At 47.5% G+C, this 22,935-nt stretch overlaps 1 protein-coding gene across 1 annotated transcript in view; it reads right to left on the reverse strand.

The window, feature by feature from the left end:
* Positions 1-22,935, reverse strand: part of LOC131592669 (collagen alpha-1(VII) chain-like) — an 81,805-nt gene that overhangs the window by 30,631 nt on the left and 28,239 nt on the right. The window contains 20 exon segments of the mRNA XM_058864342.1: positions 693-728; positions 1,338-1,376; positions 9,029-9,145; positions 9,707-9,832; positions 10,536-10,571; positions 10,746-10,784; positions 12,008-12,061; positions 13,311-13,382; positions 16,823-16,858; positions 17,578-17,637; positions 17,944-18,006; positions 19,274-19,306; positions 20,132-20,167; positions 20,677-20,712; positions 20,886-20,945; positions 21,189-21,260; positions 21,918-21,971; positions 22,129-22,155; positions 22,379-22,456; positions 22,552-22,620. Of these exon segments, the coding sequence (XP_058720325.1) occupies positions 693-728; positions 1,338-1,376; positions 9,029-9,145; positions 9,707-9,832; positions 10,536-10,571; positions 10,746-10,784; positions 12,008-12,061; positions 13,311-13,382; positions 16,823-16,858; positions 17,578-17,637; positions 17,944-18,006; positions 19,274-19,306; positions 20,132-20,167; positions 20,677-20,712; positions 20,886-20,945; positions 21,189-21,260; positions 21,918-21,971; positions 22,129-22,155; positions 22,379-22,456; positions 22,552-22,620 (1,143 nt within the window).

Consider the following 22,935-nt stretch of genomic DNA (forward strand, 5'->3'; position numbering starts at 1 on the left):
TGAGTGACATCAATCTCTACTTCAATTATTGGGGGTTTGGGCTAATTTTAATTGCTTTAAAATAATTAATTTCAGTTTTCAACCAGCAAAATAATTAATTTATATTCATTTGATTGAATTACTTTGGTATCGTGCACTGTTCTGTCCTATCCTGGGAGACTCAGCTTCTCTATAAGAAATAATTCTGATGAAGATTTTTTGTCAAATTATTGTTGTTGTTGTTATTATTATTATTATTACTATTAAACATATAACTATAAAATAATTATCATTATATAATTGTATATAATTATAATTACATTCTATAATTATAATATTATTAATATACTAATTATAAATTATAATATTGATATTCTTATTCTTATTAATAATAATGATAATGATGATGATAATGATAATAATGTTAATAATGATAATGATAATAATGATAATGATAATGATAATAATAATAATAATAATAATAATAATAATAATAATAATAATAATAATAATAATAATAATAATAATAATAATAATATCAATATTTTTGCTTTTCTGTCATTAATCCTGCTGGACAAAGGTTCATCTGCAGATCTGTAATTCCTTAGATTTAATCCATCGATATTCCCAGGGTTGGGACTGGATCCAGCCCCACCCGGGCTGCTCTTGGAGGAGATTCCCAAATAAACTTTGGAGCTGATTCCAGCACTCACCTTCTCTCCAGGCTCCCCCACGTCCCCAGGCTGTCCCTGCAAGACAAAATTCCCTTTCCAGCCACTTCTCTTCCCCCTCCTTTTTTCCCAGGATTCCACCCAAAATTCCCCACGGGATTCTTCCTTTTACCAACCCTCCCTTTCTCCTGAAATTCCGTGTTCCCCTTCCCTGCATCTGCCACCTGCTCCCAATAAATTTTCACAGCCCAAAGTGGAAAATGAGGATTTTTGTGGCATTTTTTTCCCATCCCTATCCTCCTGCCAGGGCTGGATTTTCCTTGTCCATCCCATCTTTTCGTTCTCTTATCCAGCAGAAAATGAACATCGGGAATCCTCCCCTTGAACTTCTGGCATCATAGAACACAAAAAATTCCGTCATTTAGGCTGGAAAATTCCTCAAAAATCACTAAATCCAAACTCTGGATTTCGTATTTCCTCCTGAGCATGGCAGATGTGTGGAAAAACCGCTGGAATTTGGGAACAAAGCCCCCAGGAAGGTTTGGGGATAAAGGTGGGAATGTGCCAATCCCAGTTCCCATTGGACCCGATCCATGAGCATATTCCCAACTGCCTTTCCCTTTCCAGGCCCTCTCAGCAGAGGGAATTCCGGTTCCAAAGGATCAGGCTGGAAAAGCCCATCCCTACCTTTTCTCCTTTGTCTCCACGGGCTCCAGGAGCTCCCATTTCTCCCTGGAAAACAACCAATCCCCAAAAAAATCAATCTCAAAAATTGATTATTCCAAGGAATTTTCCCTTCCCTCTTCGCACCGGGTGGGTGCTGCCCTCATCCCCGCTCCGGATTTTGGCAAATATCCATGGAGGAATCCCTGATTTCCAGCACTCGCATTCCCACAATGGATTGGGAATTACCCTGAACAGTGGGAATGCAGAGGGAAAACCAAAAATCCTGGAGCAAAGGCCAGGGAAAAGTGACAAATCGAGGGTTTCCCTATCCCAGGATACTGCAGATCTTAAAGAATTCCATGAATTTGAAGGAGACAGGAGGGATCCCAAACCGATTGAGGATTCCCAAAACACAAATCCCATGTTTGGATCAGCTCTGAAAGATTCCATCCTGGAATTTCTGCTCATCACCAATGGCAAAACTCTTGATTTCATCTTGGATTTCCTGATTTTTGCCTGCGACTCCTCAGTTTCCAAAGTGAGACAGCTCTGGGAAAATGGATCATTATCCCAGGAATCCGCAGTAAAAAAAGTGGGATAACAGCACTGACCTTTGGGCCACGGGAGGAGGGATCTGCTGGGCCACTTCCCTCCTTCTGCCAGGAAAAAATGCACTGGGATGGGATGGGATCCATGGGATGGGATCCATGGGATGGGATCCATGGGATGGGATTTCTGGGATGGGATCCATGAGATGGGATGGGATGGGATGGGATGGGATCCATGGGATAGGATAGGGGGATGAGATCCATGGGATCCATGGGATGGGATCCCTGGGATGGGATTGATGGGATGGGATGTGATCAGTGGGATGGGATCCATGGGATCACTGGAATGGGACTGATGGGATGGGATCGATGGGATGGGATGGGATTGATGGGATGGGATTGATGGGATGGGATCCATGGGATCCCTGGGATGGGATGGGATGGGATGGGATGGGATGGGATGGATGGGATGGGATGGGATGGGATTGATGGGATGGGATGGGATGGGATGGGATGGGATTGATGGGATGGGATGGGATAGGATGGGATGGGATGGGATGGGATGGGATTCCTGGGATGGGATTCCTGGGATGGGATTCCTGGGATGGGATTCCTGGGATGGGATGGGATCCATGGGATGGGATTCCTGGGATGGGATTCCTGGGATGGGATGGGATCCATGGGATGGAATCGATGGAATGGAATCGATGGGATGGGATGGGATTGATGGGATGGGCTGGGCTGGGAGAAAGGAGCAGCTGTCTCCTCCCAGGGATAAGAGCAGGACTGAAGGAATTCCGTACCTTAATTCTCCTTGGATGATGAGGGCCTGGATATGCCTTGGATTAAAAAGAGGAGAGGGAAGCGTGAGAGCAGCTGGAAAAACTTTTCCTTGAGCCATGGAAAAGACACCCCTGAGGAATGGGAAGTGAGGAATGGGAAGTGGGGAATCCCAGAGGGAAGCTGGGGGTTTCCAGGGATCTCCAGGATCCTTTGGAGGCCTCCAGGCTCCCGATCTGCTCCAGCCTGGATGGGACATCTGGGAGCTGCCAGGACCAAGGAATTCCTGAGCAATTCCTGAGGAATTCCAGCCTTTCCAGGTGTCCCATTTTAACCCTGGAATTTCTGGAAAAGATGTGGATGAGCTCAGCTCATTCCTCCTGGGAATGCAGGGTGAGGGTCACTCCCTGCTTTCAAATAAATCCATTCACGGGAAAACCATCCCGAATTTTCCATCCTTAATTTCTGGGAATGGGAATTTTTGCTCTTAAATTTTATAAAAATCAACTTTTTTTTTTTTTTTTTTTTTTCCCCCCATTTCTGGGATCTCCTGGTAAAGATCCCTGGAATGTCCAGGCATGTCAGGAATGGGCAGGTTTATCACCACCCCCACCGGGAAATATCTTCAACATTCCCAGGGGATTCCAGTGGTTCTGTTTTCCCCAAAAACCAGATTATTCTGTTCTCTAATTTCCCTGGATAAATTCATGGAGAAGGATCTGTTTGTCCATGAAAAATGGTTCCTGCAGCAGCTGTTTCCTGATTTATTTATGGATATTTATCCCTAAATTTCCACATTCATTGTGTCTTTGCCCGGGTGGGAAAACAGGGATCCACTTCCATTGCTCACCGTGGATCCCGAGGGGAATTTCCGAGCTCCCGGAGCACCAGGGGGATGAGCTGGTGATGGAGCCTCCAGGGAAGGGGTACTGCTTCCTCCTGGATCACAGGGATGGCTCTGGAATGGGATCCTTGTGGGGTGTCCCTCATGCCAGGGAGATCTCCTGGATCTCTGCCTTGGGATCATGGAGCTGTTGTTGGAATTCCCATTTTCCTGCGGGAAGGGAAACACAGCGCGCCGATCTATGGACAAGGAATGGTTCAAAACCAACAGAGGAGAGAATTGGATTGGATGGGAGGAAAAAATTCCATCCCCAGGGAATGGGGAGTTTGGAATTCCTGGAAGTGTCCAAGGCCAGGTTGGAAAGGGCTTGGAACAACCTGGGATAGCAGAAGGTGTTCCCTGCCCACGGAACTGGATGGGCTTTAGGATCTGTCCTGACCCATTCCATGATTCCATGAAGTTCTAATCATAAAATAATAATAATAATAATAATAATAATAATAATAATAATAATAATAATAATAATAATAATACCACCAACAAACCAAAATGAGCTTTTCCAACCTTAAGAATTCCACGATTTTCAAAGCGATAAAACCCCACCTAAAATATTCCAACTTGGAATCCTGCCCTACTCCGGCCATTCCCAGGCAACTCCGTGTTTATTGTGCCTGGAGCATCCAATTGGAATAAACCATCAATGAATGCCAATTAATGGCCATATGTTAATCAGCCCCTCGCTGATAATTTGGAATATTTACGGCACACAAAGTTATGAAAACAATTCCTGACCTGTCTCCTAAATTGTTCCTGCTTTTCCATAGCAGCAGGAGGAAATGATCCATTGGAAAAATGGGAATATTCCTATCGAGAATATTCCCAGCAATTCTTTCCTGAGCTGAATATTTTGGGAATATTTGGATCTGAAAGCAAAAATTGCATTTATTTGCCATAAAAGCCTCAATCACTTCCAGGAGAATAAAAAGGAGAAGGAAAAATCAGGATGTGGTGCAGTTTTTTAGGGATATTCCTTTTTTTTTTTTTTTTTTAGGAACAAAGATCTGGATTCACCTCCATTAATTTCATGGATTTTTGGATGGTTTAAGCAGGGAAAATAAATCCTGAACTTCCAGGGAATGTTGGTGAGTGCGAGCTCGGTGAGGTTTTCAGGGATGATCATCCCATTTTCCCGGATTTTAACAAACCACGGGATAATTCCACCTCACGGATAAGAACACAGCAAATTTCTGGCTCACAAGGGAAAAAAAAATCAACCCAATTTGGAGCCAATTAAAACTGGAATTCTTCATGGAAGAGGATGAGGGGAAAAGGGATAAAAGAGGGATGAAGGATACACTGGCATCCTTCCATACACCCCATCCGGGGTGGGGTTTTGGGGATAAAAAAAAAAAATTGTGGATAAAAAATTCTCCCAGAATCTGGGAGATTTTTGGGAAAATCTCCCAGAAATGGCACCGTGGGATGGCACCACCTGGATTTTCCCGTCCCTCCTTCCCCAGCACTGCTCATTTCCCTGGGAATGGCTCTAAAATGCTCCACAAATCCTCGTGGAGGCGATTCCAGAGATTCCAGAGGTTGCCAAGACCTGGCTGAGGTTTGGAATGTTCCCTGGGATCCCATTTTCTGGGAAATTGCTGGAGGTAATGGGGCTCCATTAATTGCCTAATTCTTCTGTAATTTTGGCAGTTTCCTGCTCCAGGAATGAGGCATTTCCAAGAAAATCTGGGAGGCTGCTGCTTCCTCAAGGAAGGATTTGTCACTGGCATGGGGGGAAAAAAAGGGGGGGGAAGGAAAAGAGGGAAGGGAGAAAAGGAGGGAAGGGAAAAATGGAAGTAGGAGGGAGAGGAAAAAAATATTCCTGCAAAAATGAAAGGGAAAAATAGAAAAAAAGTCAGGATTTCAGGGAGGAAAAGGGAGCAGTTGTGGGTTTATCCACATGGAGATGAGGGGGATTTATCCAAATTAACTCTGGAAAGGAATAATCTGTGGGTGGAGGAGCAGGAATTTTTTGGGATGGTCCCATAACCCCCATCCATGGATGAGCATCCAGCCCCAGACACGTGGATTTGGGATCACCCCGCTCTTCCCAGGAGTGACTTTGCTTCCAATTAATTCCTGCCAGGAATTGCTCCTCAGGGATGGAGCTCCTGGGTTGTTCCAGGCTCCGTGAACCTTGGAGCAGGTGGAAATTCGTGACTCCTGCTGCTGCTACTGGGAAAACAGGCAGGAAAAACGGCAGGAAATCTGGCTCCATCCCTCCTTGGCATCTCCAGGGTGTGGGAGCTGCTCTTTCCCAGCCTTTGGAATCCGCTGTTCCCTTCCCATGAGGATAAATGGGATTTTACTCCGAATGCAAGCGAGGAAAACATCCTTGGGATGCAGATCCCGTCCTGCTGAGGGAGTTTGGAGTGTCCTAAAAAATCTGTGGGAATTGTTCTGTGTTTGTAAAGCTCCTGATAAAACAGGGACCACTGGAGGAGCTGCTGGCACAAATCCAGAGGAATCCATGGAGCTGCTCCAGGGCTGGAGCCCCTCTGGAGCCAGGCTGGGAGAGCTGGGAATGTTCTCCTGGAGAGGAGAAGGCTCCAGGGAAAGCTTCCAGCACATTCCAAGACCTAAAAGGTCTCCAGAAGAGCTGGAGAGGGACTGGGGACAAGGCCTGGAGGGACAGGACACAGGGAATGGCTTCCACTGCCAGAGGGCAGGGATGGATGGGATCTGGGGAAGGAATTCCTGGCTGGGCTGGAATTCCCAGAGCAGCCCCTGGATCCCTGGAATGTCCAAGGCCAGGTTGGACACGGGGGTTGGAGCAGCCGGGGATGGTGGAAGATTCCCTGCCCGTGACAGGGGGATGGAATGGGATCATCCTTAAAATCCCTTCCCACCCAAACCATTCCATGATTCTAAAAACCGAGGGATTTGGGCTCCATCCTCTGTGGTTCTCCAGCTTAACCATTCCCAGGAGAGGGAATTGCTGCATCCAGGAGGAAAAGCAGAGCCCTGGGATGCTCTTGGCACATCCCGGCGTCTCCAGAGCCGCAGATCCCGCTCCAGGTTTTTGCGTTTGAGCCGGGAGCCCTCTCGTGGCTGCTGAGCCTTCGTGATTCCAGCTCCACGATTAACCCTGGAATTCATCATCCCAGGGCAGGGATAAAGGGATGGGAGCAGAAGGAAGAGTTCGGCAAACTGGATAAACCACAGGATTTCCTGAAGTTCCACTTCCAGTTATTCCCATCTTGCCATCCTTAAAAATATCCTTGCTGATGTTGTGCCTGCAGCTCCAAGGAAATATCCAAGGGATTTTTCCCTTCACTTTTTAAAGCTGCTGCTGTCCTGCTGCTGGGTGTTTCCAAGAATTCCACAGGGATACAATGTCCAAACCGGAGAGTGCTGGATTTGGAGCAAGATTTGGGAAGGGAACCTCTGCCCAGGAGTGCAGGAAAACAGAGGGAAATGGATCCTAGGGATCAGAGAAAATCTCCAAATTCCTGCCTAGGCCCTAAAATCCTCCTCTTTAAGTGACTCAGATGCTCCAGAGCACAGCAGGAATATCCTGGAATATCGGTGGAATATCCTGAGACCGTATCCATGAATTTCCATACCCATGGAAAGTGGGAAGGAAAAGGAAACTTCTTGTAGGAGGCATATTTTAAATTCCCTGTTTGGAGTCTGCATTATCTCCATTTTAAAAGTCTTTGGAATCATCAACTCTTCAATTATTCCAAACTGGAATAATACAAGTATGGCATGGCCAGTTGGGATCAGAAAAAATGGGATTATCCTGGTTTTCCCCCCAAAATTGTGGAATTAACCAACAAAACATTTCCCAAGGGATTTTTGTCACTCCCATCAGCCTCCTGCCCATTCCAGGAGCATTCCATATCTCCAGGGATATGGAGAAGCCACATCAGGATTAAGTTTCGCATCCCAGTCCATCACTGGTCTGAAATCCTTGGAAAAACGTACCTGGCTGGTGTCCTGCTGGGATTCTCCTTCCAGCCTCTCCTCCAAGGGCTGGAGGAAATCCAGGGAATGGTTTTCCTGCAGATCTCCTGGATGTGGTGGGGGCACATCCAAGCCCTGCAGAGAAGGATGGATAAATGTTGATAAAATTCCATTAAATACTGGAAAAAATGGGGAAAACGGACAGCAGGACTCTTTCCCAGGCCCTGACACTGATCCATGCAGAAATCCTCTCTCTAATTTAATTTTCCACTGCAATAAAATAGAGGAAAAACTCAAAATTCTAATGATCTGTCCAGTCAAGCTCTGGGAATTTTAACTCCTTTGCATCCATTCAATCAGCACCAATGGAAAAGGAAGGATTCCCTGAGGCATTAAGGGATGCTCTGATGGTCCCAAATCCTTTCTTCCAGTTTGGGTTGGGCTCCCAAAGCTCAGCAGAGAAAGTTTTGGGGTCTCTGTAGCCCAAATCCCAGCTTTTGCTGGCTCCAGGGTTGTGTCTCTCGGTGCAAACCTCCCCTCTCAAGGCCCTAAAATGTCCTAATCCCGGTTGGAAAAATCTGGGAAAAACCTGAGGACACGGGAGGAGCCTGGGGCTGAGAGTGGATGTCCTGTCCCACCTTGTCCAAGTCTCTGAGGAACTGGATCATCCTGATCCAGCCACAGAGGGAGATAAAACCCCAGGAGATGCCTCCTACAGGAAACCCAGCACGGAGAGAAGCCTTCAAATTGTGGATAAATTCCTAATTCCCATAAAGAGGAGCAGTTAATCAGGATGCAGGTGGCTGGGATTTGTCTGGTTACTCCAAATGAGGGCTCTGGAGTCACAGAATCATGGAATATCCTGAGTGGGAAGTGACCCACAGGGATCATCCAGTCCCAGCTCCTGGGTCTGCCCAGGACATCCCAACAATCCCACCCTGTCCCTGGGAGCGTTGTCCAAGCGTCCCTGGAGCTCCGGCAGTCCCAGCATGGACAATCCCAATCCATCCTGACAACGGGATTGGATCCATCCCTGCCAGGGCAGGAGACACTCCACAGAATCCCAGGACAGGAAAGAATTCCAGAACCATAAAGTTCAAGCTGTGCCTGATCCCCACCTTGTCCCCAGCCCAGAGCTCTGAGTGTCACCTCCTGGTGCTCCTTGGACACCTCCAGGGATGGGCACTCCAAACCTCCCTGGGCACTTCCAAGGCCTGGCCACCCTTTCCATGGGGAAATTCCTGCTGCTGCCCACCCTGAGGCTCCCCTGGCCCATCCTGAGGTCAGGTTCCCTCTCCTCCTGTCCCTGTTCCCTGGGATAAGATCCCAAATCCCCCCGGCTGTCCCCTCCTGGCAGGGAGTTGTGCAGAGCCAGAAATTCCCACTGATCCCCCTTTTCTCCAGGCTGAGCCCCTTTCCCAGCTCCCTCAGCCTCTCCTGGGGCTCCAGACCCTTCCCAGCTCCGTTCCCTGGACACCTCCATGTCCTCCCTGATTGGAAGAGCCCAGAGCCGGATGCAGTAAAACACCAATTTCATCTTTCCTGCTCAGGGAACCCAAATTTCATCTTTTCACCTCAGGGAATCCTCCAGACAGCGACACCTCCAGAGCCTCCAGCTCCAGGCTCTGTCCTTCTCCTGTCACCTCGGTGCCGGCCGGGACACGGTGGGAAGTGTCGGACACCAGCGGATCCTGCAACACCAAAACAAGGGATTGGTGTGACAGTGACAGCCCTGAGCTCCCAGGATCCACACCCGTGAGGAGCCGGATCCTGTGGCTTCATTCCAACCTTTCCCAACCTTCCAGCACACTCTGTTCCGCTTGGTGACACTTCTGAGCCAGGATGGGGCGAGCGGGCAGCAATTCCTTGCTGGCCACATCCAAACTTTCCTTCCAAGGAATCCTCATCCCTCACTGGGATCACTTTTCCTGTCCAGACTCCTCTCATTTTCCCTTTCAGCGCTCCCATCCCCACACCCACCACTCCAAAGGTTCCCAGAGGGCACGAAGACACCTTGGTGGCTTTGGGAACAGTTTCTATGGAGAACAAAGCTTGACTGATTCCTTCATTCCCACTAAAAAAATGAATGTTTTGTATCCTTTTATCCCAAAGATCCCAGATCCCGGTGCCAGGCGTGGCCTCTCCCGAGCCACCCGCTCGAGGACAGAGGTGACCCTGCCACCTCAGGTGGCTCATTCCCATCTCCCTCGTTCCCTGGAGATCTGTCACCCCCAGCAGGTGACACTACTCACGGTGACAGGCACGGCTGCCTGGTTTTCCCTGGAAGTTTTGCTCGTCCTGGAGCCACCCCGGTGCCACAGGAGCTCATCCAGCCCATCCCGCAGGATCGCGTTGGAGAGGTCCCTCAGCAGCGCCAGCTGGAACCGGAGCACACCAGTGAGGCAGCCCAGTGCCACCCTCCTGTCCCCAGGACGTGACAATCCGAGAGCAGCCACCCCAAAACAAGGAATGACGGATTTCCAGGGGCTCACAGGGCAGGGATGGTTTAAATTCAGGTTTGGGATCAAGGAGCTGATCCATGGGTCTCTCCTAAATAAAAACCCCACATTTGTGGCCTTTTGGAACTTTCAGAACTTAAAAAAGAGGGAGAGTGGCTTTTCCCATGGGAATATGGGGATATGACAAGAGGGAAGGGTTTGAAACTGAATGAGGATTTGGGTTGGATATTGGGAAGGAATTTTTTGGCTGTGAGGGTGGGGAGGAGCTGGAACAGAATTCCCAGAGAAGCTACGACTGCTCCTGGATCCCTGGAAGTGTCCAAGGCCAGGCTGGATGGGGTTTGGAGCAACCTGGGATGGTGGAAGGTGTTGAGGTTGGAATTAGAGGGGCTTTAGGGTCCAAGTGTCACTGTCACAGTGGCCTCAAAGCCACTACCCACCCCATAAAACTGCACCAAAAAACCTGTCCCAGAAGTATTTAAATACAACCTCGAAAAGGAAATGGAATGAACCTTCCTGGGATTGCTGGGGGAGCAAATGTCACCTCCAGGATTCCAGAGGGAAGAGATGGAAAAGCCAAATTACAACCCCTGGCCAGGAGGAAGGACAAAGGATCTCCTACCTTGATCCCGTACGCCTCAAAAAGCTTCTCCAGGTCCTGCAAAGGGGAAAAAAATGGTCCCAACTTCTCCCCCTCTGCTCTCCAGGAGGTTTCTCCTGGAGGTGGCTGATGGCCAAGGGGACACACATTGGGTCCCCTCTGCCATCCCAACCCAGACAGAGAGGGAGGCACTTCCAATGTTCACATGGTGTTTAATTTTGATTTGTTTACCTTCATTTCCACTCCTTTTCCTGGCGGGCCTGGTTCTCCCTTGGAATAAACAAGATTGGCTCATTAATTCCATCATTTCCATGAGGAGCAAGAAGAGGAAGGGGAGTAATCCCATATCTGGCCCTTCATCTGCCACCAGCCCGCTCCGTAATCCCAGATAAATCCCATTTAGGGGTTTGAATCCCACCCTGCTCCACAGGCTCCTTCCCTCCTCCACTGGGCACAGGCACAGCTGGATTTTGTAGGGAAAGCCTGGCCCGTGAGCAGCATCCAAGTGAGGTTTGGACCAGAGCTTTGCTCCATCCCCTTCTCCACCTCCTGGCCACAAATGTGTGGAAAAGGGAAGATTCCTGAGGTCCCTCAGTGCCACCGGTGCCACCAGTGCAGAGGACACCAATGAGGTGATGGCCAAGGTGTCCCCGAGGTTGGTGGTCGCTTCTGGAGGTGGCCACGGTGCTGTTGGCCCCACACGTGGCTGGGTCCAACATCTCCAGTGGGATGGGCTCCCACAGCGATGGAATTCCATCTCCAGGTGAGAGATCTTGGATCGTGAGCAGATGAAATCATGGATGAGCTGCAGGGGTTTGGGAAGTCCAGCCTGGAGGCTCCTGGGGTGAGGAACATCTGCTGAGGTGGGGCTGACCTGCCTCTCTGAGGGGCTTCATTTCACTGAAATCTGGCTTCTGCATCGACAGATTCCGGTGGAATGAAGGGCACCAGGAAGGCCCCGATGGCATCTCCAGCCAAGGTGCGCCAGGGAGAATTTGGGATGCACGTCCCCTGGATAAATCGTTGCTTCTCCAAAGGTCTGGATCTCGTGGCAACCAGGAAATCTCCCTGTCCCCACTGGTGCTGCTTCCTGCAGAACCTCTCCATTAAGGTTAATGGAGAACCTCTCCACTAAGGAAGGAGCTGTTCCCACATCTAAAGATCTCAGATGTGTGGGATCTGAAGCAATTCCTCCTTCCGCCCCTTTCCATGCGCTCTCCAGCTTGCAGGAGGAGGAGAGGAAGGAACAATCTGTGAACATTCCAGAAATTTATCCCGTTTGACTCCTGAAGAACATTCTTCTTCCAAAAGAAGCTCTGGAGATGTGGGACCACGGCCACGGCGCGACCACCAGTTCTTGAGCCCATCCCAGGAGCTCTGCTTTTAAATCCCAAAATTTTTGGGGGGTCAGAGGAGACCTGAATTGGGTTTTCCTCCCCTCTGATCTGCCCAAGGTGGTGGCACCACCACAAAAATGTGGATTCATGACCTACCTTTGGACCTGGGGGTCCTCTTTCACCTCTCAGGCCGTCCTTCCCAGGATCTCCCTGAAAACCAGCAGGAATGTGTGAGCTCCCCTCTAAAATTCCCATTTCCCAGGAGCTGATCCCAAACTAACACCACCTTTTCCAGAGGGACCAACCAACCCCTTCTCGTGTCTCCCTAATTCCCATTTTTAAGTTCAATTTGGAGCAATTCTGCTCTTGAATTCACTTGAAGCTTGACCTTCAGAAGGGCTCAGGTTCCTGGGATCTTTCCTGCTTTTCCTTTTTTCCCTTGCTATCCCACCTAGAACAATGGAATTACCTCACGTGCAACCCAAATTTTGCTTTTATTTCCCTGCCACAGCATCTTGGCTGAGGAAGCAACACCATTTCTTTGGGAAAGCCTGGGATGGATCTGTTTTGGATCCATGGGGATATTTCCTGCAGCTTTTCTCCCAATCCCATTTTTCCTGTGACTCAGGACACGAGTCCTGTGAGGTAAATTGGGAATCTGGCAGGAATGGCTGCAAAGGATCCATCCAAAGACACCCTTTGGACCTCTGGGAATGAGTTTTCCCTCCCAGCACAGCAAAATTTCTTGGGAATTGCTGCTGTCACTGTTCTGCCTCGTGTTCTTCCCCGTCCCCGCAGAAGAAACAGCAAGAATGAATAAAATTCAAAATAAATTAAATAAATAATTCAATAAAATAAATTCAATAAAGTAAATTAAATAATTAAAGAAAGTAAATTAAATAATTCAATTACAATTTTAAACTCCCAATTCTTGTTAATATGGACACAGGGAGAAGGGTGGAAGAGGGAGAGGAGCTGCTTTGATATTTTTGGGAATCTCCTAGATCAGATTTAGGTAAAGTCATGAGAAACTTGGTAATATTTTCCCTGATTTTTTTTTTTTTCCTGTGGGGATGAAAAAAGGATGGAGTGAATCCATCTCTGCTGGATCTATCCATGCTGGATCCATCCAACCCCAATCTGAAGAAATAAATATTATTTATTTATAATGCTGGGAATAAACATAAATAAATATAAATTTATTTATATATAAATATATATAATATATAATATATTATAAATAAAATAAATTATAAAATATATTATAGTAATATTATATAAATATTTATATTATATAAATAAAATTATATATAAAATAAATATATAAATAAAAATATAATATTATTTTATGTAATATATAATATATTTATATTATATATATATATGTAATATTATATATTATATAACTAAATTTCCCAAAATCCACCCTCTCCCGGCTGCTCCTTCAGGGATTCCTTACATCCTTTCCAGGTTCTCCTGGATCTCCTTTCATTCCCTGCTCTCCAGGTCGTCCTGGAAGTCCAGGAGGACCCTGCAAGAAGAGATTGAGAGAGAAAAAAATCACAAACTGAGCCTGAGCAGCAGCTCAGAAAAGGAAAACAACAAGGAAAATATTATTTTTTCCCACAGGAAAGGAATATTTGGAAGTGGATATTTGGACATTGGGATGGAGAGGGGCAACAGAGCAGCCCCACCACTCTGCAGGGCAGGAAATGATAATAATAGTGAGAAAAATTGAATTATTACCCTGATTCCTCTCACTCCTGGCTCTCCAGGGACTCCAGCTTCTCCCTAAAAGAGAGGAGCAGCTTTCCAAATGTTTTCCCATCAAGTGATAGGAATTTTGTTGCACTTAAACCTGGAGGAAAGGGTTTAAAGGGAAAGAACCGAGTCCATCAAACACTCCGGGGGCTCTAATGGAGATTAAATCTCTTTAGCCCTGCTTAATGCTTGGAAAACGGGGATAGAGGCAGGTTTTGGGATATCTGGGATGTCTTAAATTCGGGATGGTGTTTTACAGCGTTCCCACAAATGAGGAGAAAGGGGCACAAGGTGTGGGGTGACTGGAATATTGAAAGTTAGGAGTAGGATGAGGTGGTTGCCATCAAATTCCACCGTTCTGAGCTCCAGGAATTGGACTGGATGATCCTGGTGGGTCCCTTCCAATTCAGGATATTCTGGGATTCCATTCATGGCACTCTGTTTTCAGCGTCTCCCAGAAAAAAAAACCCAAAAAAACCCCCAAAAACCAGTTTAGTTATTTTTTTGGCTTTTGCATTCCAGACTTTTGGAATGTGAAATCCAAGATAAAAGAAAGGTGAAGAGGATTCTCCACAGCCTCACTTAAGGAGAAATAAACAGGAAATAAAATGAGCAGGACATTTTACAAAAATTTTACAAAAAACTTCAGGACAAATCCAAAGGTTTCATTTTCCAGCTGCTGTTCTCCTGGCACCTCGGGAAGGGATGGGATCACCTCGGTCCCAGAGGAGCCTTTCCTCCCTGGTTCTCCCTCCAACGCAAAAGTCCTCTGGGTTTTCCCAAGTTTTTCCCCATAATTTCCTTGGGAGAAAGCTCTTCACTGACGGTGGTCAGGAAAGATTTCCCAGGAGAAAAGTTGGGAATTCATGGGAGGTTGGGAGGAGACAGAGCCAGGACAGGTGACCCAAACTGACCACAGGGATATTCCAGATCTGGTGAAGTCAAGCTCAATGGATAAAAATCCAGTTTTCCAGAAGCCAGTCAGGATGTTTTTGTGAGGGGCCACCTGGTTTTTGCAAGGACCTCTCTTGTTTTTGCGAGGAGCCATCCTGGTTTTGTGAGGAGCCACCTAAGTTTTGTGAGGGGCCATTTTGTTTTTGTGAGGAGCCATCTTGTTTTTCCAAGGAGCCATCTTGTTTTTCCAAGGAGCCATCTTGTTTTTCCAAGGGGCCATCTTGTTTTTCCAAGGGGCCATCTTGTTTTTGCGAGGAGCCATCTTGTTTTTCCAAGGAGCCATCTTGTTTTTCCGAGGGGCCATCTTGTTTTTCCGAGGGGCCATCTTGTTTTTCTGAGGAGCCATCTTGTTTTTCCATGGGGCCACCTCATTTGATCCCAAGAAGGAACTCTAAATAGGGATCCTATTCCATTTCCAGGGATCAACCCAGCTCTCAGAGCTGAGGAAAGCTCTTCACTGGGGTCAGAAGAAACTTCTGGAAGCCTCTTCTGATGTTTTTGTGAGGGCCCACCTTGTTTGGCCCCAAGAGGGAATTATTTGGGCAGTTCTGTGAGGAGCAGAGAGCTGGGCTCCATAATTTTTATGGATCCTTTCCAAGTTGAGATCATTTGAGGCCCAGAACCAGAAGTGAACCTCTCAGGGCTGGTGTGGCTGCACTTCGTGCTAAATCCACATCAAGCTGATGTGACTCAGTGACAAAAATCCTGATCAAAGAATCCTGGAATCATTTGGGTTGGAAGGGACCTTAAAGCCCATCCAGTGCCACCCTCTGCCATGGGCAGGGACACCTCCCACTATCCCAGGCTGCTCCAAGCCCTGTCCAAGCTGGCCTTGGACACTTCCAGGGATCCAGGGGCAGCCACAGCTGCTCTGGGAACTGATGTTGGATAACAAGGAAGAAAAGTTGTCCCTTGTTTGCCATTGCAGGGCAGAGCTGGGGCTGTTGGTTGGTCCCGAGGGATCAGCAGCTCCATCCCCCTGGATCCTGCCTTTACTCACATCTTTTCCTCTCAGCCCGGCCTCTCCTGGTTTTCCAGGGAATCCTGGTTCACCTCTCTCCCCCTAAAGGAAACAAGATGTGTCACATTCCTATCCTGCATTCCAGAGCCCTCCCACACTGAGGGGCAGATTCCAACAGCACATTCATGATCATGGAATAGCTTCCACAATCCTGAATGAAGTTTGGGCTCAGAGCATTTACCCTGTGCTAGGAATGGCTGGGATTGCAGGATTTGTATTATTCATATCTAGTTTATTTTGATTTATTTAATAATATATATTTATAGTATTTCAATTTATTTAATTATAGTATTATTATTTTTGCAGGGTTATTGGGCTGGAAAGCATCCAGCTCTAACCTGATCTATCCAGACTCCACAGCCATCCCTGGAATTCACTCAGGACAGAATCTCCTGAGGTTCTCCACCTCCAGGAGCAGCTCAGATAACCAGAGACTTGAGATGGATCCAGTCTTGGACACAGGACCAGTTCCCATTCCATGTTTCAATTTTTATTCCCATTTAAATCAGCTGAGCTCTCATGGATGGGTCCTCATCTGCTCTGATGTTTGTCCCACAAGGTCATGGATTTGATCCCATTTCCTTAAGAGCTGGATTGGATGATCCTTGTGGGTCTCTCCCAACTTGGAATATTCCATGAAATCTGGGAAATTTGTGACACTCTCCAGGCCTTCTCCCAACCCCAAATACCTCTCCTTGTCTCCACTTTGCAGCCTCATTAACACATCTCATTAACACCTCCTGGCTTGGCTGCATCCCAATTATCTCTTGTGACATCCCTTTTTTCCATGCCCTGGGAGCTGATCTGGCCTAAAAATTCCATTCACTGATCTACGGAACAATTCCCAAATCCAAACCCTCCTCCAGCCAAGTCGGGGGAGATCCCTGTTTGAGGAATGCCCACAGTGAGGCACTCACTGAACAAATGCCACGGGTGGGATCTTTTCCAGAAATTTCTTGACTGGTTTTGAATGTTTCCTGGGAAAAATCCTGCAGGTGAGGAGTAGCAGGAATTTTTTAAGGCCTGACCAAAGATGTTGGAAGGAACCTCTAAGACCGCTTGGTTCCACCCCCTGCCATGGACAGGGACACCTTCCACTATCCCAGGGTGCTCCAAGCCCCATCCAACCTGACCTTGGACACTTCCAGGGATCCAGGGGCAGCCACAGCTGCTCTGGGAATTCTGTGCCAGGGCCTCCCCATCCTCACAGGGAACAAAGCTTTCCATGGACTCACCTTCTGGCCTGGCTTCCCAGACAATCCCACATTTCCCTGCAGAAACACAGAAGGAATGACACAGGTAAGACAATTCCAGGTGTCAGCAGCTAAAATCAGAGAAGGGGAAAACAGGGAATGTCCCACGACGGGCTGCACCAAGCCTGCCCTGTCCAGAGGTGTCTCCTGTCACCCACACTTTGAAACCATCGATATTTTCAGTTTCCCACCCCTCTTCCAAAGGATTCTCATCCATAAATATTGGGATTTGGCAATTTTTTCTGGATTAAAAGGAAGGAGACTGTGATGTCCCTGGAGAAGGGAACAGCAAGGATTAACCCAACCCTTCCTGGACATCAGTGGAGTCACACGGGAGCCACCAAAACCTTCCTAGACACAAAAGTCAGGAAGATGAAGATCAAGGTGACTTTCAGGAGAGGAAATAATTGGAAATGGGACTTCCTTGGAATCTGTCCACCAAGATTGGATTCTGTCCACAGAGTCAGCAGTTGAGCATTGACCATCTGTGTTTTTCTCCAGTCATGAGGAATTCTCCACATTTTGGGGGATTTGCACCTGATCTGAGGACAGAGCTCATGATCCCCCAGAGCTCCACAGGGTCACCAGCAGGGTTCCTTGTCACCTCCCCCGTGTCCATCTCCTCAGGGCAGAAGGCCAACAAATCCATGGAGGTGACGGAGGGATTTTGTCCCTAAACCTCCGAGTTTGTCCCCTGAGTCCTTCCCATTCCACACCCACCCCACTGTCCCACTCACCCTGTCACCGATGTCCCCCTTCAGCCCAGGCTGGCCAGGAATTCCAAATCCTGGACTTCCCTGAAAAAACAAAGGGATACAGGGTCTTGCCAAGGCAGCTTTTCCAAGTTCAGGACAGATCTCCACAGAGCAGGAAAAGCCAGAGCAGATCCAAGGTATTTCCATCCCCATGGACAACCAGGGAGCTGAGCATTTCCTCCCTCCCCGATTTCCTTCCCAAGAGATTTGGATTTCTACACATGGAAGTTTCCCCCTGGATTCCTGGATGGATGACTTGGGGAGGAATTTCCATCTCCCCCAGAGTTTCCTCAGTGGCCACAAACAAAATAAATCCTTTTATCCCTAAAGGAAGCTCAGGGTCATCACCTTCTCCCCTTTTTCTCCCGGGACTCCTTTGTCTCCTCGCAGTCCAGCTGGTCCGGGATCTCCCTGGGAATAAAAGACACACCTGAGACCAAGAATATCCTGCAGGAAGCCAAGCCCTGTTCCCGTGACTCCTTGGGGCTGCATTTTGCACTTCTAATGCACCCTGGAAAAAAATCCTTTGCCAAATCAACCCATCCCTTCATCCTGGATTTATAAGGATTTTTTTCCCATTCTGCCTTCTGCCATCCAAAATTCATCGCAGTTGTTGCCACACTACAAAGCATCATAAACACATTTTTACTGGTTTAAACTGAATAAAATGAAGATCTGTCATTTCTCTGCAGGTTGGCAGTGAAATATCAGGAATAATAAAAAAAAAAAAATTCAGATATTCAAGGCCACAGCAAAATTCCCAGGTCACTAAAGCCTAAAAAAAAAAAAAAAAAAAAGAATTTTGCCAGCCAAGCAAGTCTGAGATCAATAAAAGATCAATAAAAGGAGGTGATTCCAACACAGAATCCCAGCAAAAAAGTCAAAATTCGTTGTGTCTATGGAATGAGGGAGGTCTGAAGCACTGTAGGGAATTTCCATGGAAAATCCAAGGGGAATCAGTCCTGCAGTAAATCCTTCTCACAGACTGAAGGTTTTTGGCAGGATGGCAATGAGAGAGCAAGACTGAAAAAAGAAAAGTTAAAAAATTCCATTTAAAATATTCCAGGTCATGTTTTACCTCAAAGCCAATGAGAAAGTGATTGGAATTCTCTAAAGCAGCTGGAAAATATGGACAATACAGCCAGGGAACAGCTCTGGGACTGAGAGCTCCTTGGTTTGGGAAACTCAGTTTTCTCCCAGTGAGGCCAAACTCTGGATCAGGGGCCTAAAGATGTGGGAATTCTCCATCCATGGGAATTCTCCATCCATGGGAATTCTCAGCACAGGAGACTTGACCCAGCTTTGGAGTGGGCCTGCTTTGAGCAGGAGGTGGGATTGGAGAATCCAAGAATCCCTTCCAGCCTCTTCTATCCCTGATTTAGCCTCCCTTGACTGGAAGTATCTTCTGGGATTGGGCTGGATCTGTGCTTGAATGATGTCTTCCTTCTGAAATCCCAAAATTTCCCCTGGACTAAGGCTAGAATGAGAACACCAGGTACAAAATGTGAATTAAAGCAAGGGAAATAGCCCCAGGACAAGACTTTTCCACTCTCTCCTCTCCAGTCAATCACAAGGGTGATGGAATTCAGGAAACATGGATCAACCTCTGCTTTTCCAAGAAAAGATCTTGCCTTTTCAAGCAAGGCTAATTAAGTATTTAATTAAACATCAGTCTTACCTTGACACCTTTCTTGCCTGGAGGTCCCAAAACCTGAGGAGAAGAGGAAATCACAGAAATCCTCAGTTATTGGTGGGGAAAAAAAAAAATAAAATAAATTTAAAAAATCTCATTTTCATGGTACCTTTTCCAAAGCAAGGAATATTATGGGATAAGAATTGTTATGGGATAAGAATTGTTATGGGATCAGAATTGTTATGGGACACAGAGGTGGCCACCACTGAGGTTTCTCCTTAAAGCTGGAATTTGGAGGGTCATGGAGAGCTGTGGGTGTCCAGCAGGGCTCATCCCTGTGGATGAGGAGCTTGAGCAGGGACAGACCCGGAGCACACGGATTCAGTGGTGGGAATTTTTATCCTTATGTTTCCTGGACAGGCAGTGGAGCTCCTTTGAGGGGACAATGGGAATACTGGGAATACCAGTGGAGTGAGGGATAAGAGGGCAAAGTTGGCTGAAGGGTCAGGGAAAAGGTCTGAGTGTTCTTCCCGCAGTTCTGTGGGACACAACTCTTGGATTCCTGGCATTTTGGGATGGAGGCTGCACAGCTGAAGGACAAGAAGGGCTCTAAACCACTCCAAGTTACCTCCAAGGCTGGAGCACCTGGAAATCCTGGATTTCCCTGCAAGGCAAGAGGAAGGAATGGTGGCCAATGGAATGAAAAATGTGAAGCGGGGAAAACTTTTTGCTCATCCCTTTCCCACCATTTATTCCTCAAAATAATGCCCAAACTCATCTCAGAAGCACAAGAGCCAAGGAGAGGGGAAAACAGAGCTCAAGGATATCCCTGCTGGATCCCACAGGGAACAAGCTGGGAAAAATCGGGATAATTGCACCTGAGCTGGTCAAATGTTCTCTTACTTGGTCTCCCTTCTGCCCTGGAGGTCCTGGAATTCCCTGGAAGAAATCAGAAGGGAATTTTCACCAGAATGAAAACAGATCCAGCAGTTTTGGTTCCTGCTGCCATCCAGAGGGAGGGAAGGGGGGATGGAGCTCTTCAACTCAATTTTCCATCAATTACAGGACAGCTCTTCCAGCCTGGGACTCTGGAGTCTCCCTGGCCACAAAAGTGCCATTTATTATTTAAAATTATTTAAAATATCCCACACTGCTGCCATTCCAGGTCTCTCCTGGCAGCAAGGAATTCCAGAGTCCAAGGAGTGGGAAATTAATCCCTTTCTTTGCTTTTGAGGGAAGGCTCCAGGTCAGGCTGGTGTCCCTGCTCAGTCCAGAGGGTTTGGACCAGGTGGCCTTGGAAGGTCACTTCCAACCCAACCATTCCATGATCCAATGATTCCCACAGGAATTACTATGATGATTAATTATGGTGCTGGTTAGGAGCAGAAAATTTCCTTGGAACGTGAATTTCAGCCCCGGGAATTTGGGTTCAGGATTTTAGCACCCACCTTTGGTCCCGGTGCTCCTGGAGGTCCCATCGTTCCCTGAAAACAACAGAGGAAACAGTGAAAGCTCCAACTTTAATCCCCAAATATTCCCTTTCCATGTGGAACCATGGGATTCCAAGGAAAAACCTAAATACTGGAGGAGGCTTTGGAGACACTGAACACTCCGAGAGGATTTTAATGCAAATCTCACTGCAAGATTCCCAACCCACCTGCTCTCCTTCCTCCCCCTTCATGCCAGCAGTGCCAGGAATGCCAATTCCCGCCATTCCCTGCAAGGAAAGCACAGAATCCTCAGGAATGCTGATCCCAGAGCACCCATCCTTCCCAGATTTCTGCTCCAGAGTCTTTCTTAGCAAAACAGGAGGGGAGAAATTTCCTCTGGAAATGTTTGGCTCTGAGCAGAGCCAGTAAATTCCAGGAATGTGGGCACATCCCAAAATGCCTTCCCACAGGTCCACCCTACTATTCCTCTCATTTTTCCCCTGGGCTGAGGGATTCAGGAATTATCCAACCTTTTCTCCCCGTGGTCCAGGCAGTCCAGGAGCCCCATGGAGCCCCACAGGGCCTGGCAAACCAGGTTTTCCCTGGAAAGGAAGGAACATCATCAAATCTTTTTTTGATTTTTTTTTTTTCCCTCCAAACTGGAAAGGTTTATTTTTAATTCTGCAGGGAAATATTTATCCTGACCTGTCCATCTGAGCAGTTCCTTTTAAAATGAGGAATTACAGAGCTGGATGTGTATTCCCAAATTTCCTTTTCCCTCACAAATAAGTTGTGAATCCCTGGCTTTACCCAGGAAGGGGGAAACAATGGAAGACAGAGGCTGGGAGCCCAGGTTGGTCTGGAATGGTGAATCCAGATCCATGGAAAAGGCTGATTTATGGGATATGGCTCTCCAATGTGGCAAAAACAACAGAATGGAAAAAGGATGGAAAAGCAGCACATTGATGTTATCCTTCAGACTGAGCCATTTGTAACAGAGAATTCCCAAACCAATCCCGGTGCCTTTTATTCCCATGGAGTCCATCCTCCATGGACTCTTTTCCTTCTTGTATCTCCCCTTGAACCCAAACTTCCCAACCCCAAACCTCCTTGTGGGATGATTTTTGGGCAGAACCACCCCTTCCCTCGTTTTGGATCTGCTGCCAGTTTGGGTCATTTGTTGTCTCACGCTCTTGATCCACATTTTTCCCTCCTCTGGATCTGTTCCAGTTTTTCCCTGACTTCCTGGGAGCGCTCACCGGCTCTCCCGTGTCTCCTCTGTCTCCTTTGAGGCCACTCCTCCCACGGGGACCCTGCATGAAGCACAGGAAAGTCTCACTCCATGATCCCTTCACGGATCTCCATGGAAATTTGGAAGTTTGGAAGCCAGAACTTCCTGGGCAGTTTGGAAAAAAACCTACGGAAAAAAGGCTTTTCATCCCAAAATGAAAGCTGACCTTAGGTACTCACCCTAATTCCTGAATTCCCTGGTTCACCCTGAAACACAAAGGACAAGGAGAATTCCCATGGGATGGGCATTTAGGGGCTCTGCACCAAACTTCATCCCAGCAAAAAATCTGGGAGATTTTTGCTTCAAGACAGCAAAATTCCAACTCCCACCAGAAGGCAGAGGAGAGGTCTCCAGACACCTCCACCCGCAATATTTGGTGTTGGGTCTCTCTTTCCTCTGGCATATCCCAGAATTGTGCTGCAAACTCACCTTGATGGAGATTCCTGGTGGCCCTGGAGAACCTGGTGGTCCTGGAACCCCAGGAACTCCTGGCTGCCCCTTCTGTCCCTGCGACAAGGAGAAGTGGGAGAGGGAGGGATTTGGGATTTTTCCCAACCCTTGGGAAGCTGAAGGCTCCCCCACACCTGGGGTTTGATACTCACAGCGGGGCCAGGCTGCCCATTCCGGCCAGGAATCACCTCCACTCCTCCCAGGACATAGCCTGGCTCTCCCTGTGGATAAAAGCACTTTGGGAGATCCAGGAGCAGACGGGAAATTGGGTGATTTAGGGGCAATTCCATCAACTCAAAGCACTTGGCACCCAAAACCACATGGCTGTGACCTGAGTTTTGCTTGCTGGTATGGAAAGAATTAATCCCAGGGAAAAAAGTGGAAGTTGGCTTTCCAGCAGGGTCCATTCCCACTCTTCATCTGCACAGACAGCTCAGGGGGATGCAAGGAAAAAGGAGGAATGGGGACTGGGAGAAAGGCAGGAAGCTCCTCCTGGGATCTGCCCCCAGTAAATATTGAAATATTTTAGTGTCCTG

Source organism: Poecile atricapillus, chromosome Z (genome assembly GCF_030490865.1).
Source record: "Poecile atricapillus isolate bPoeAtr1 chromosome Z, bPoeAtr1.hap1, whole genome shotgun sequence".
Classification (NCBI taxonomy): Eukaryota; Metazoa; Chordata; class Aves; order Passeriformes; family Paridae; genus Poecile; species Poecile atricapillus.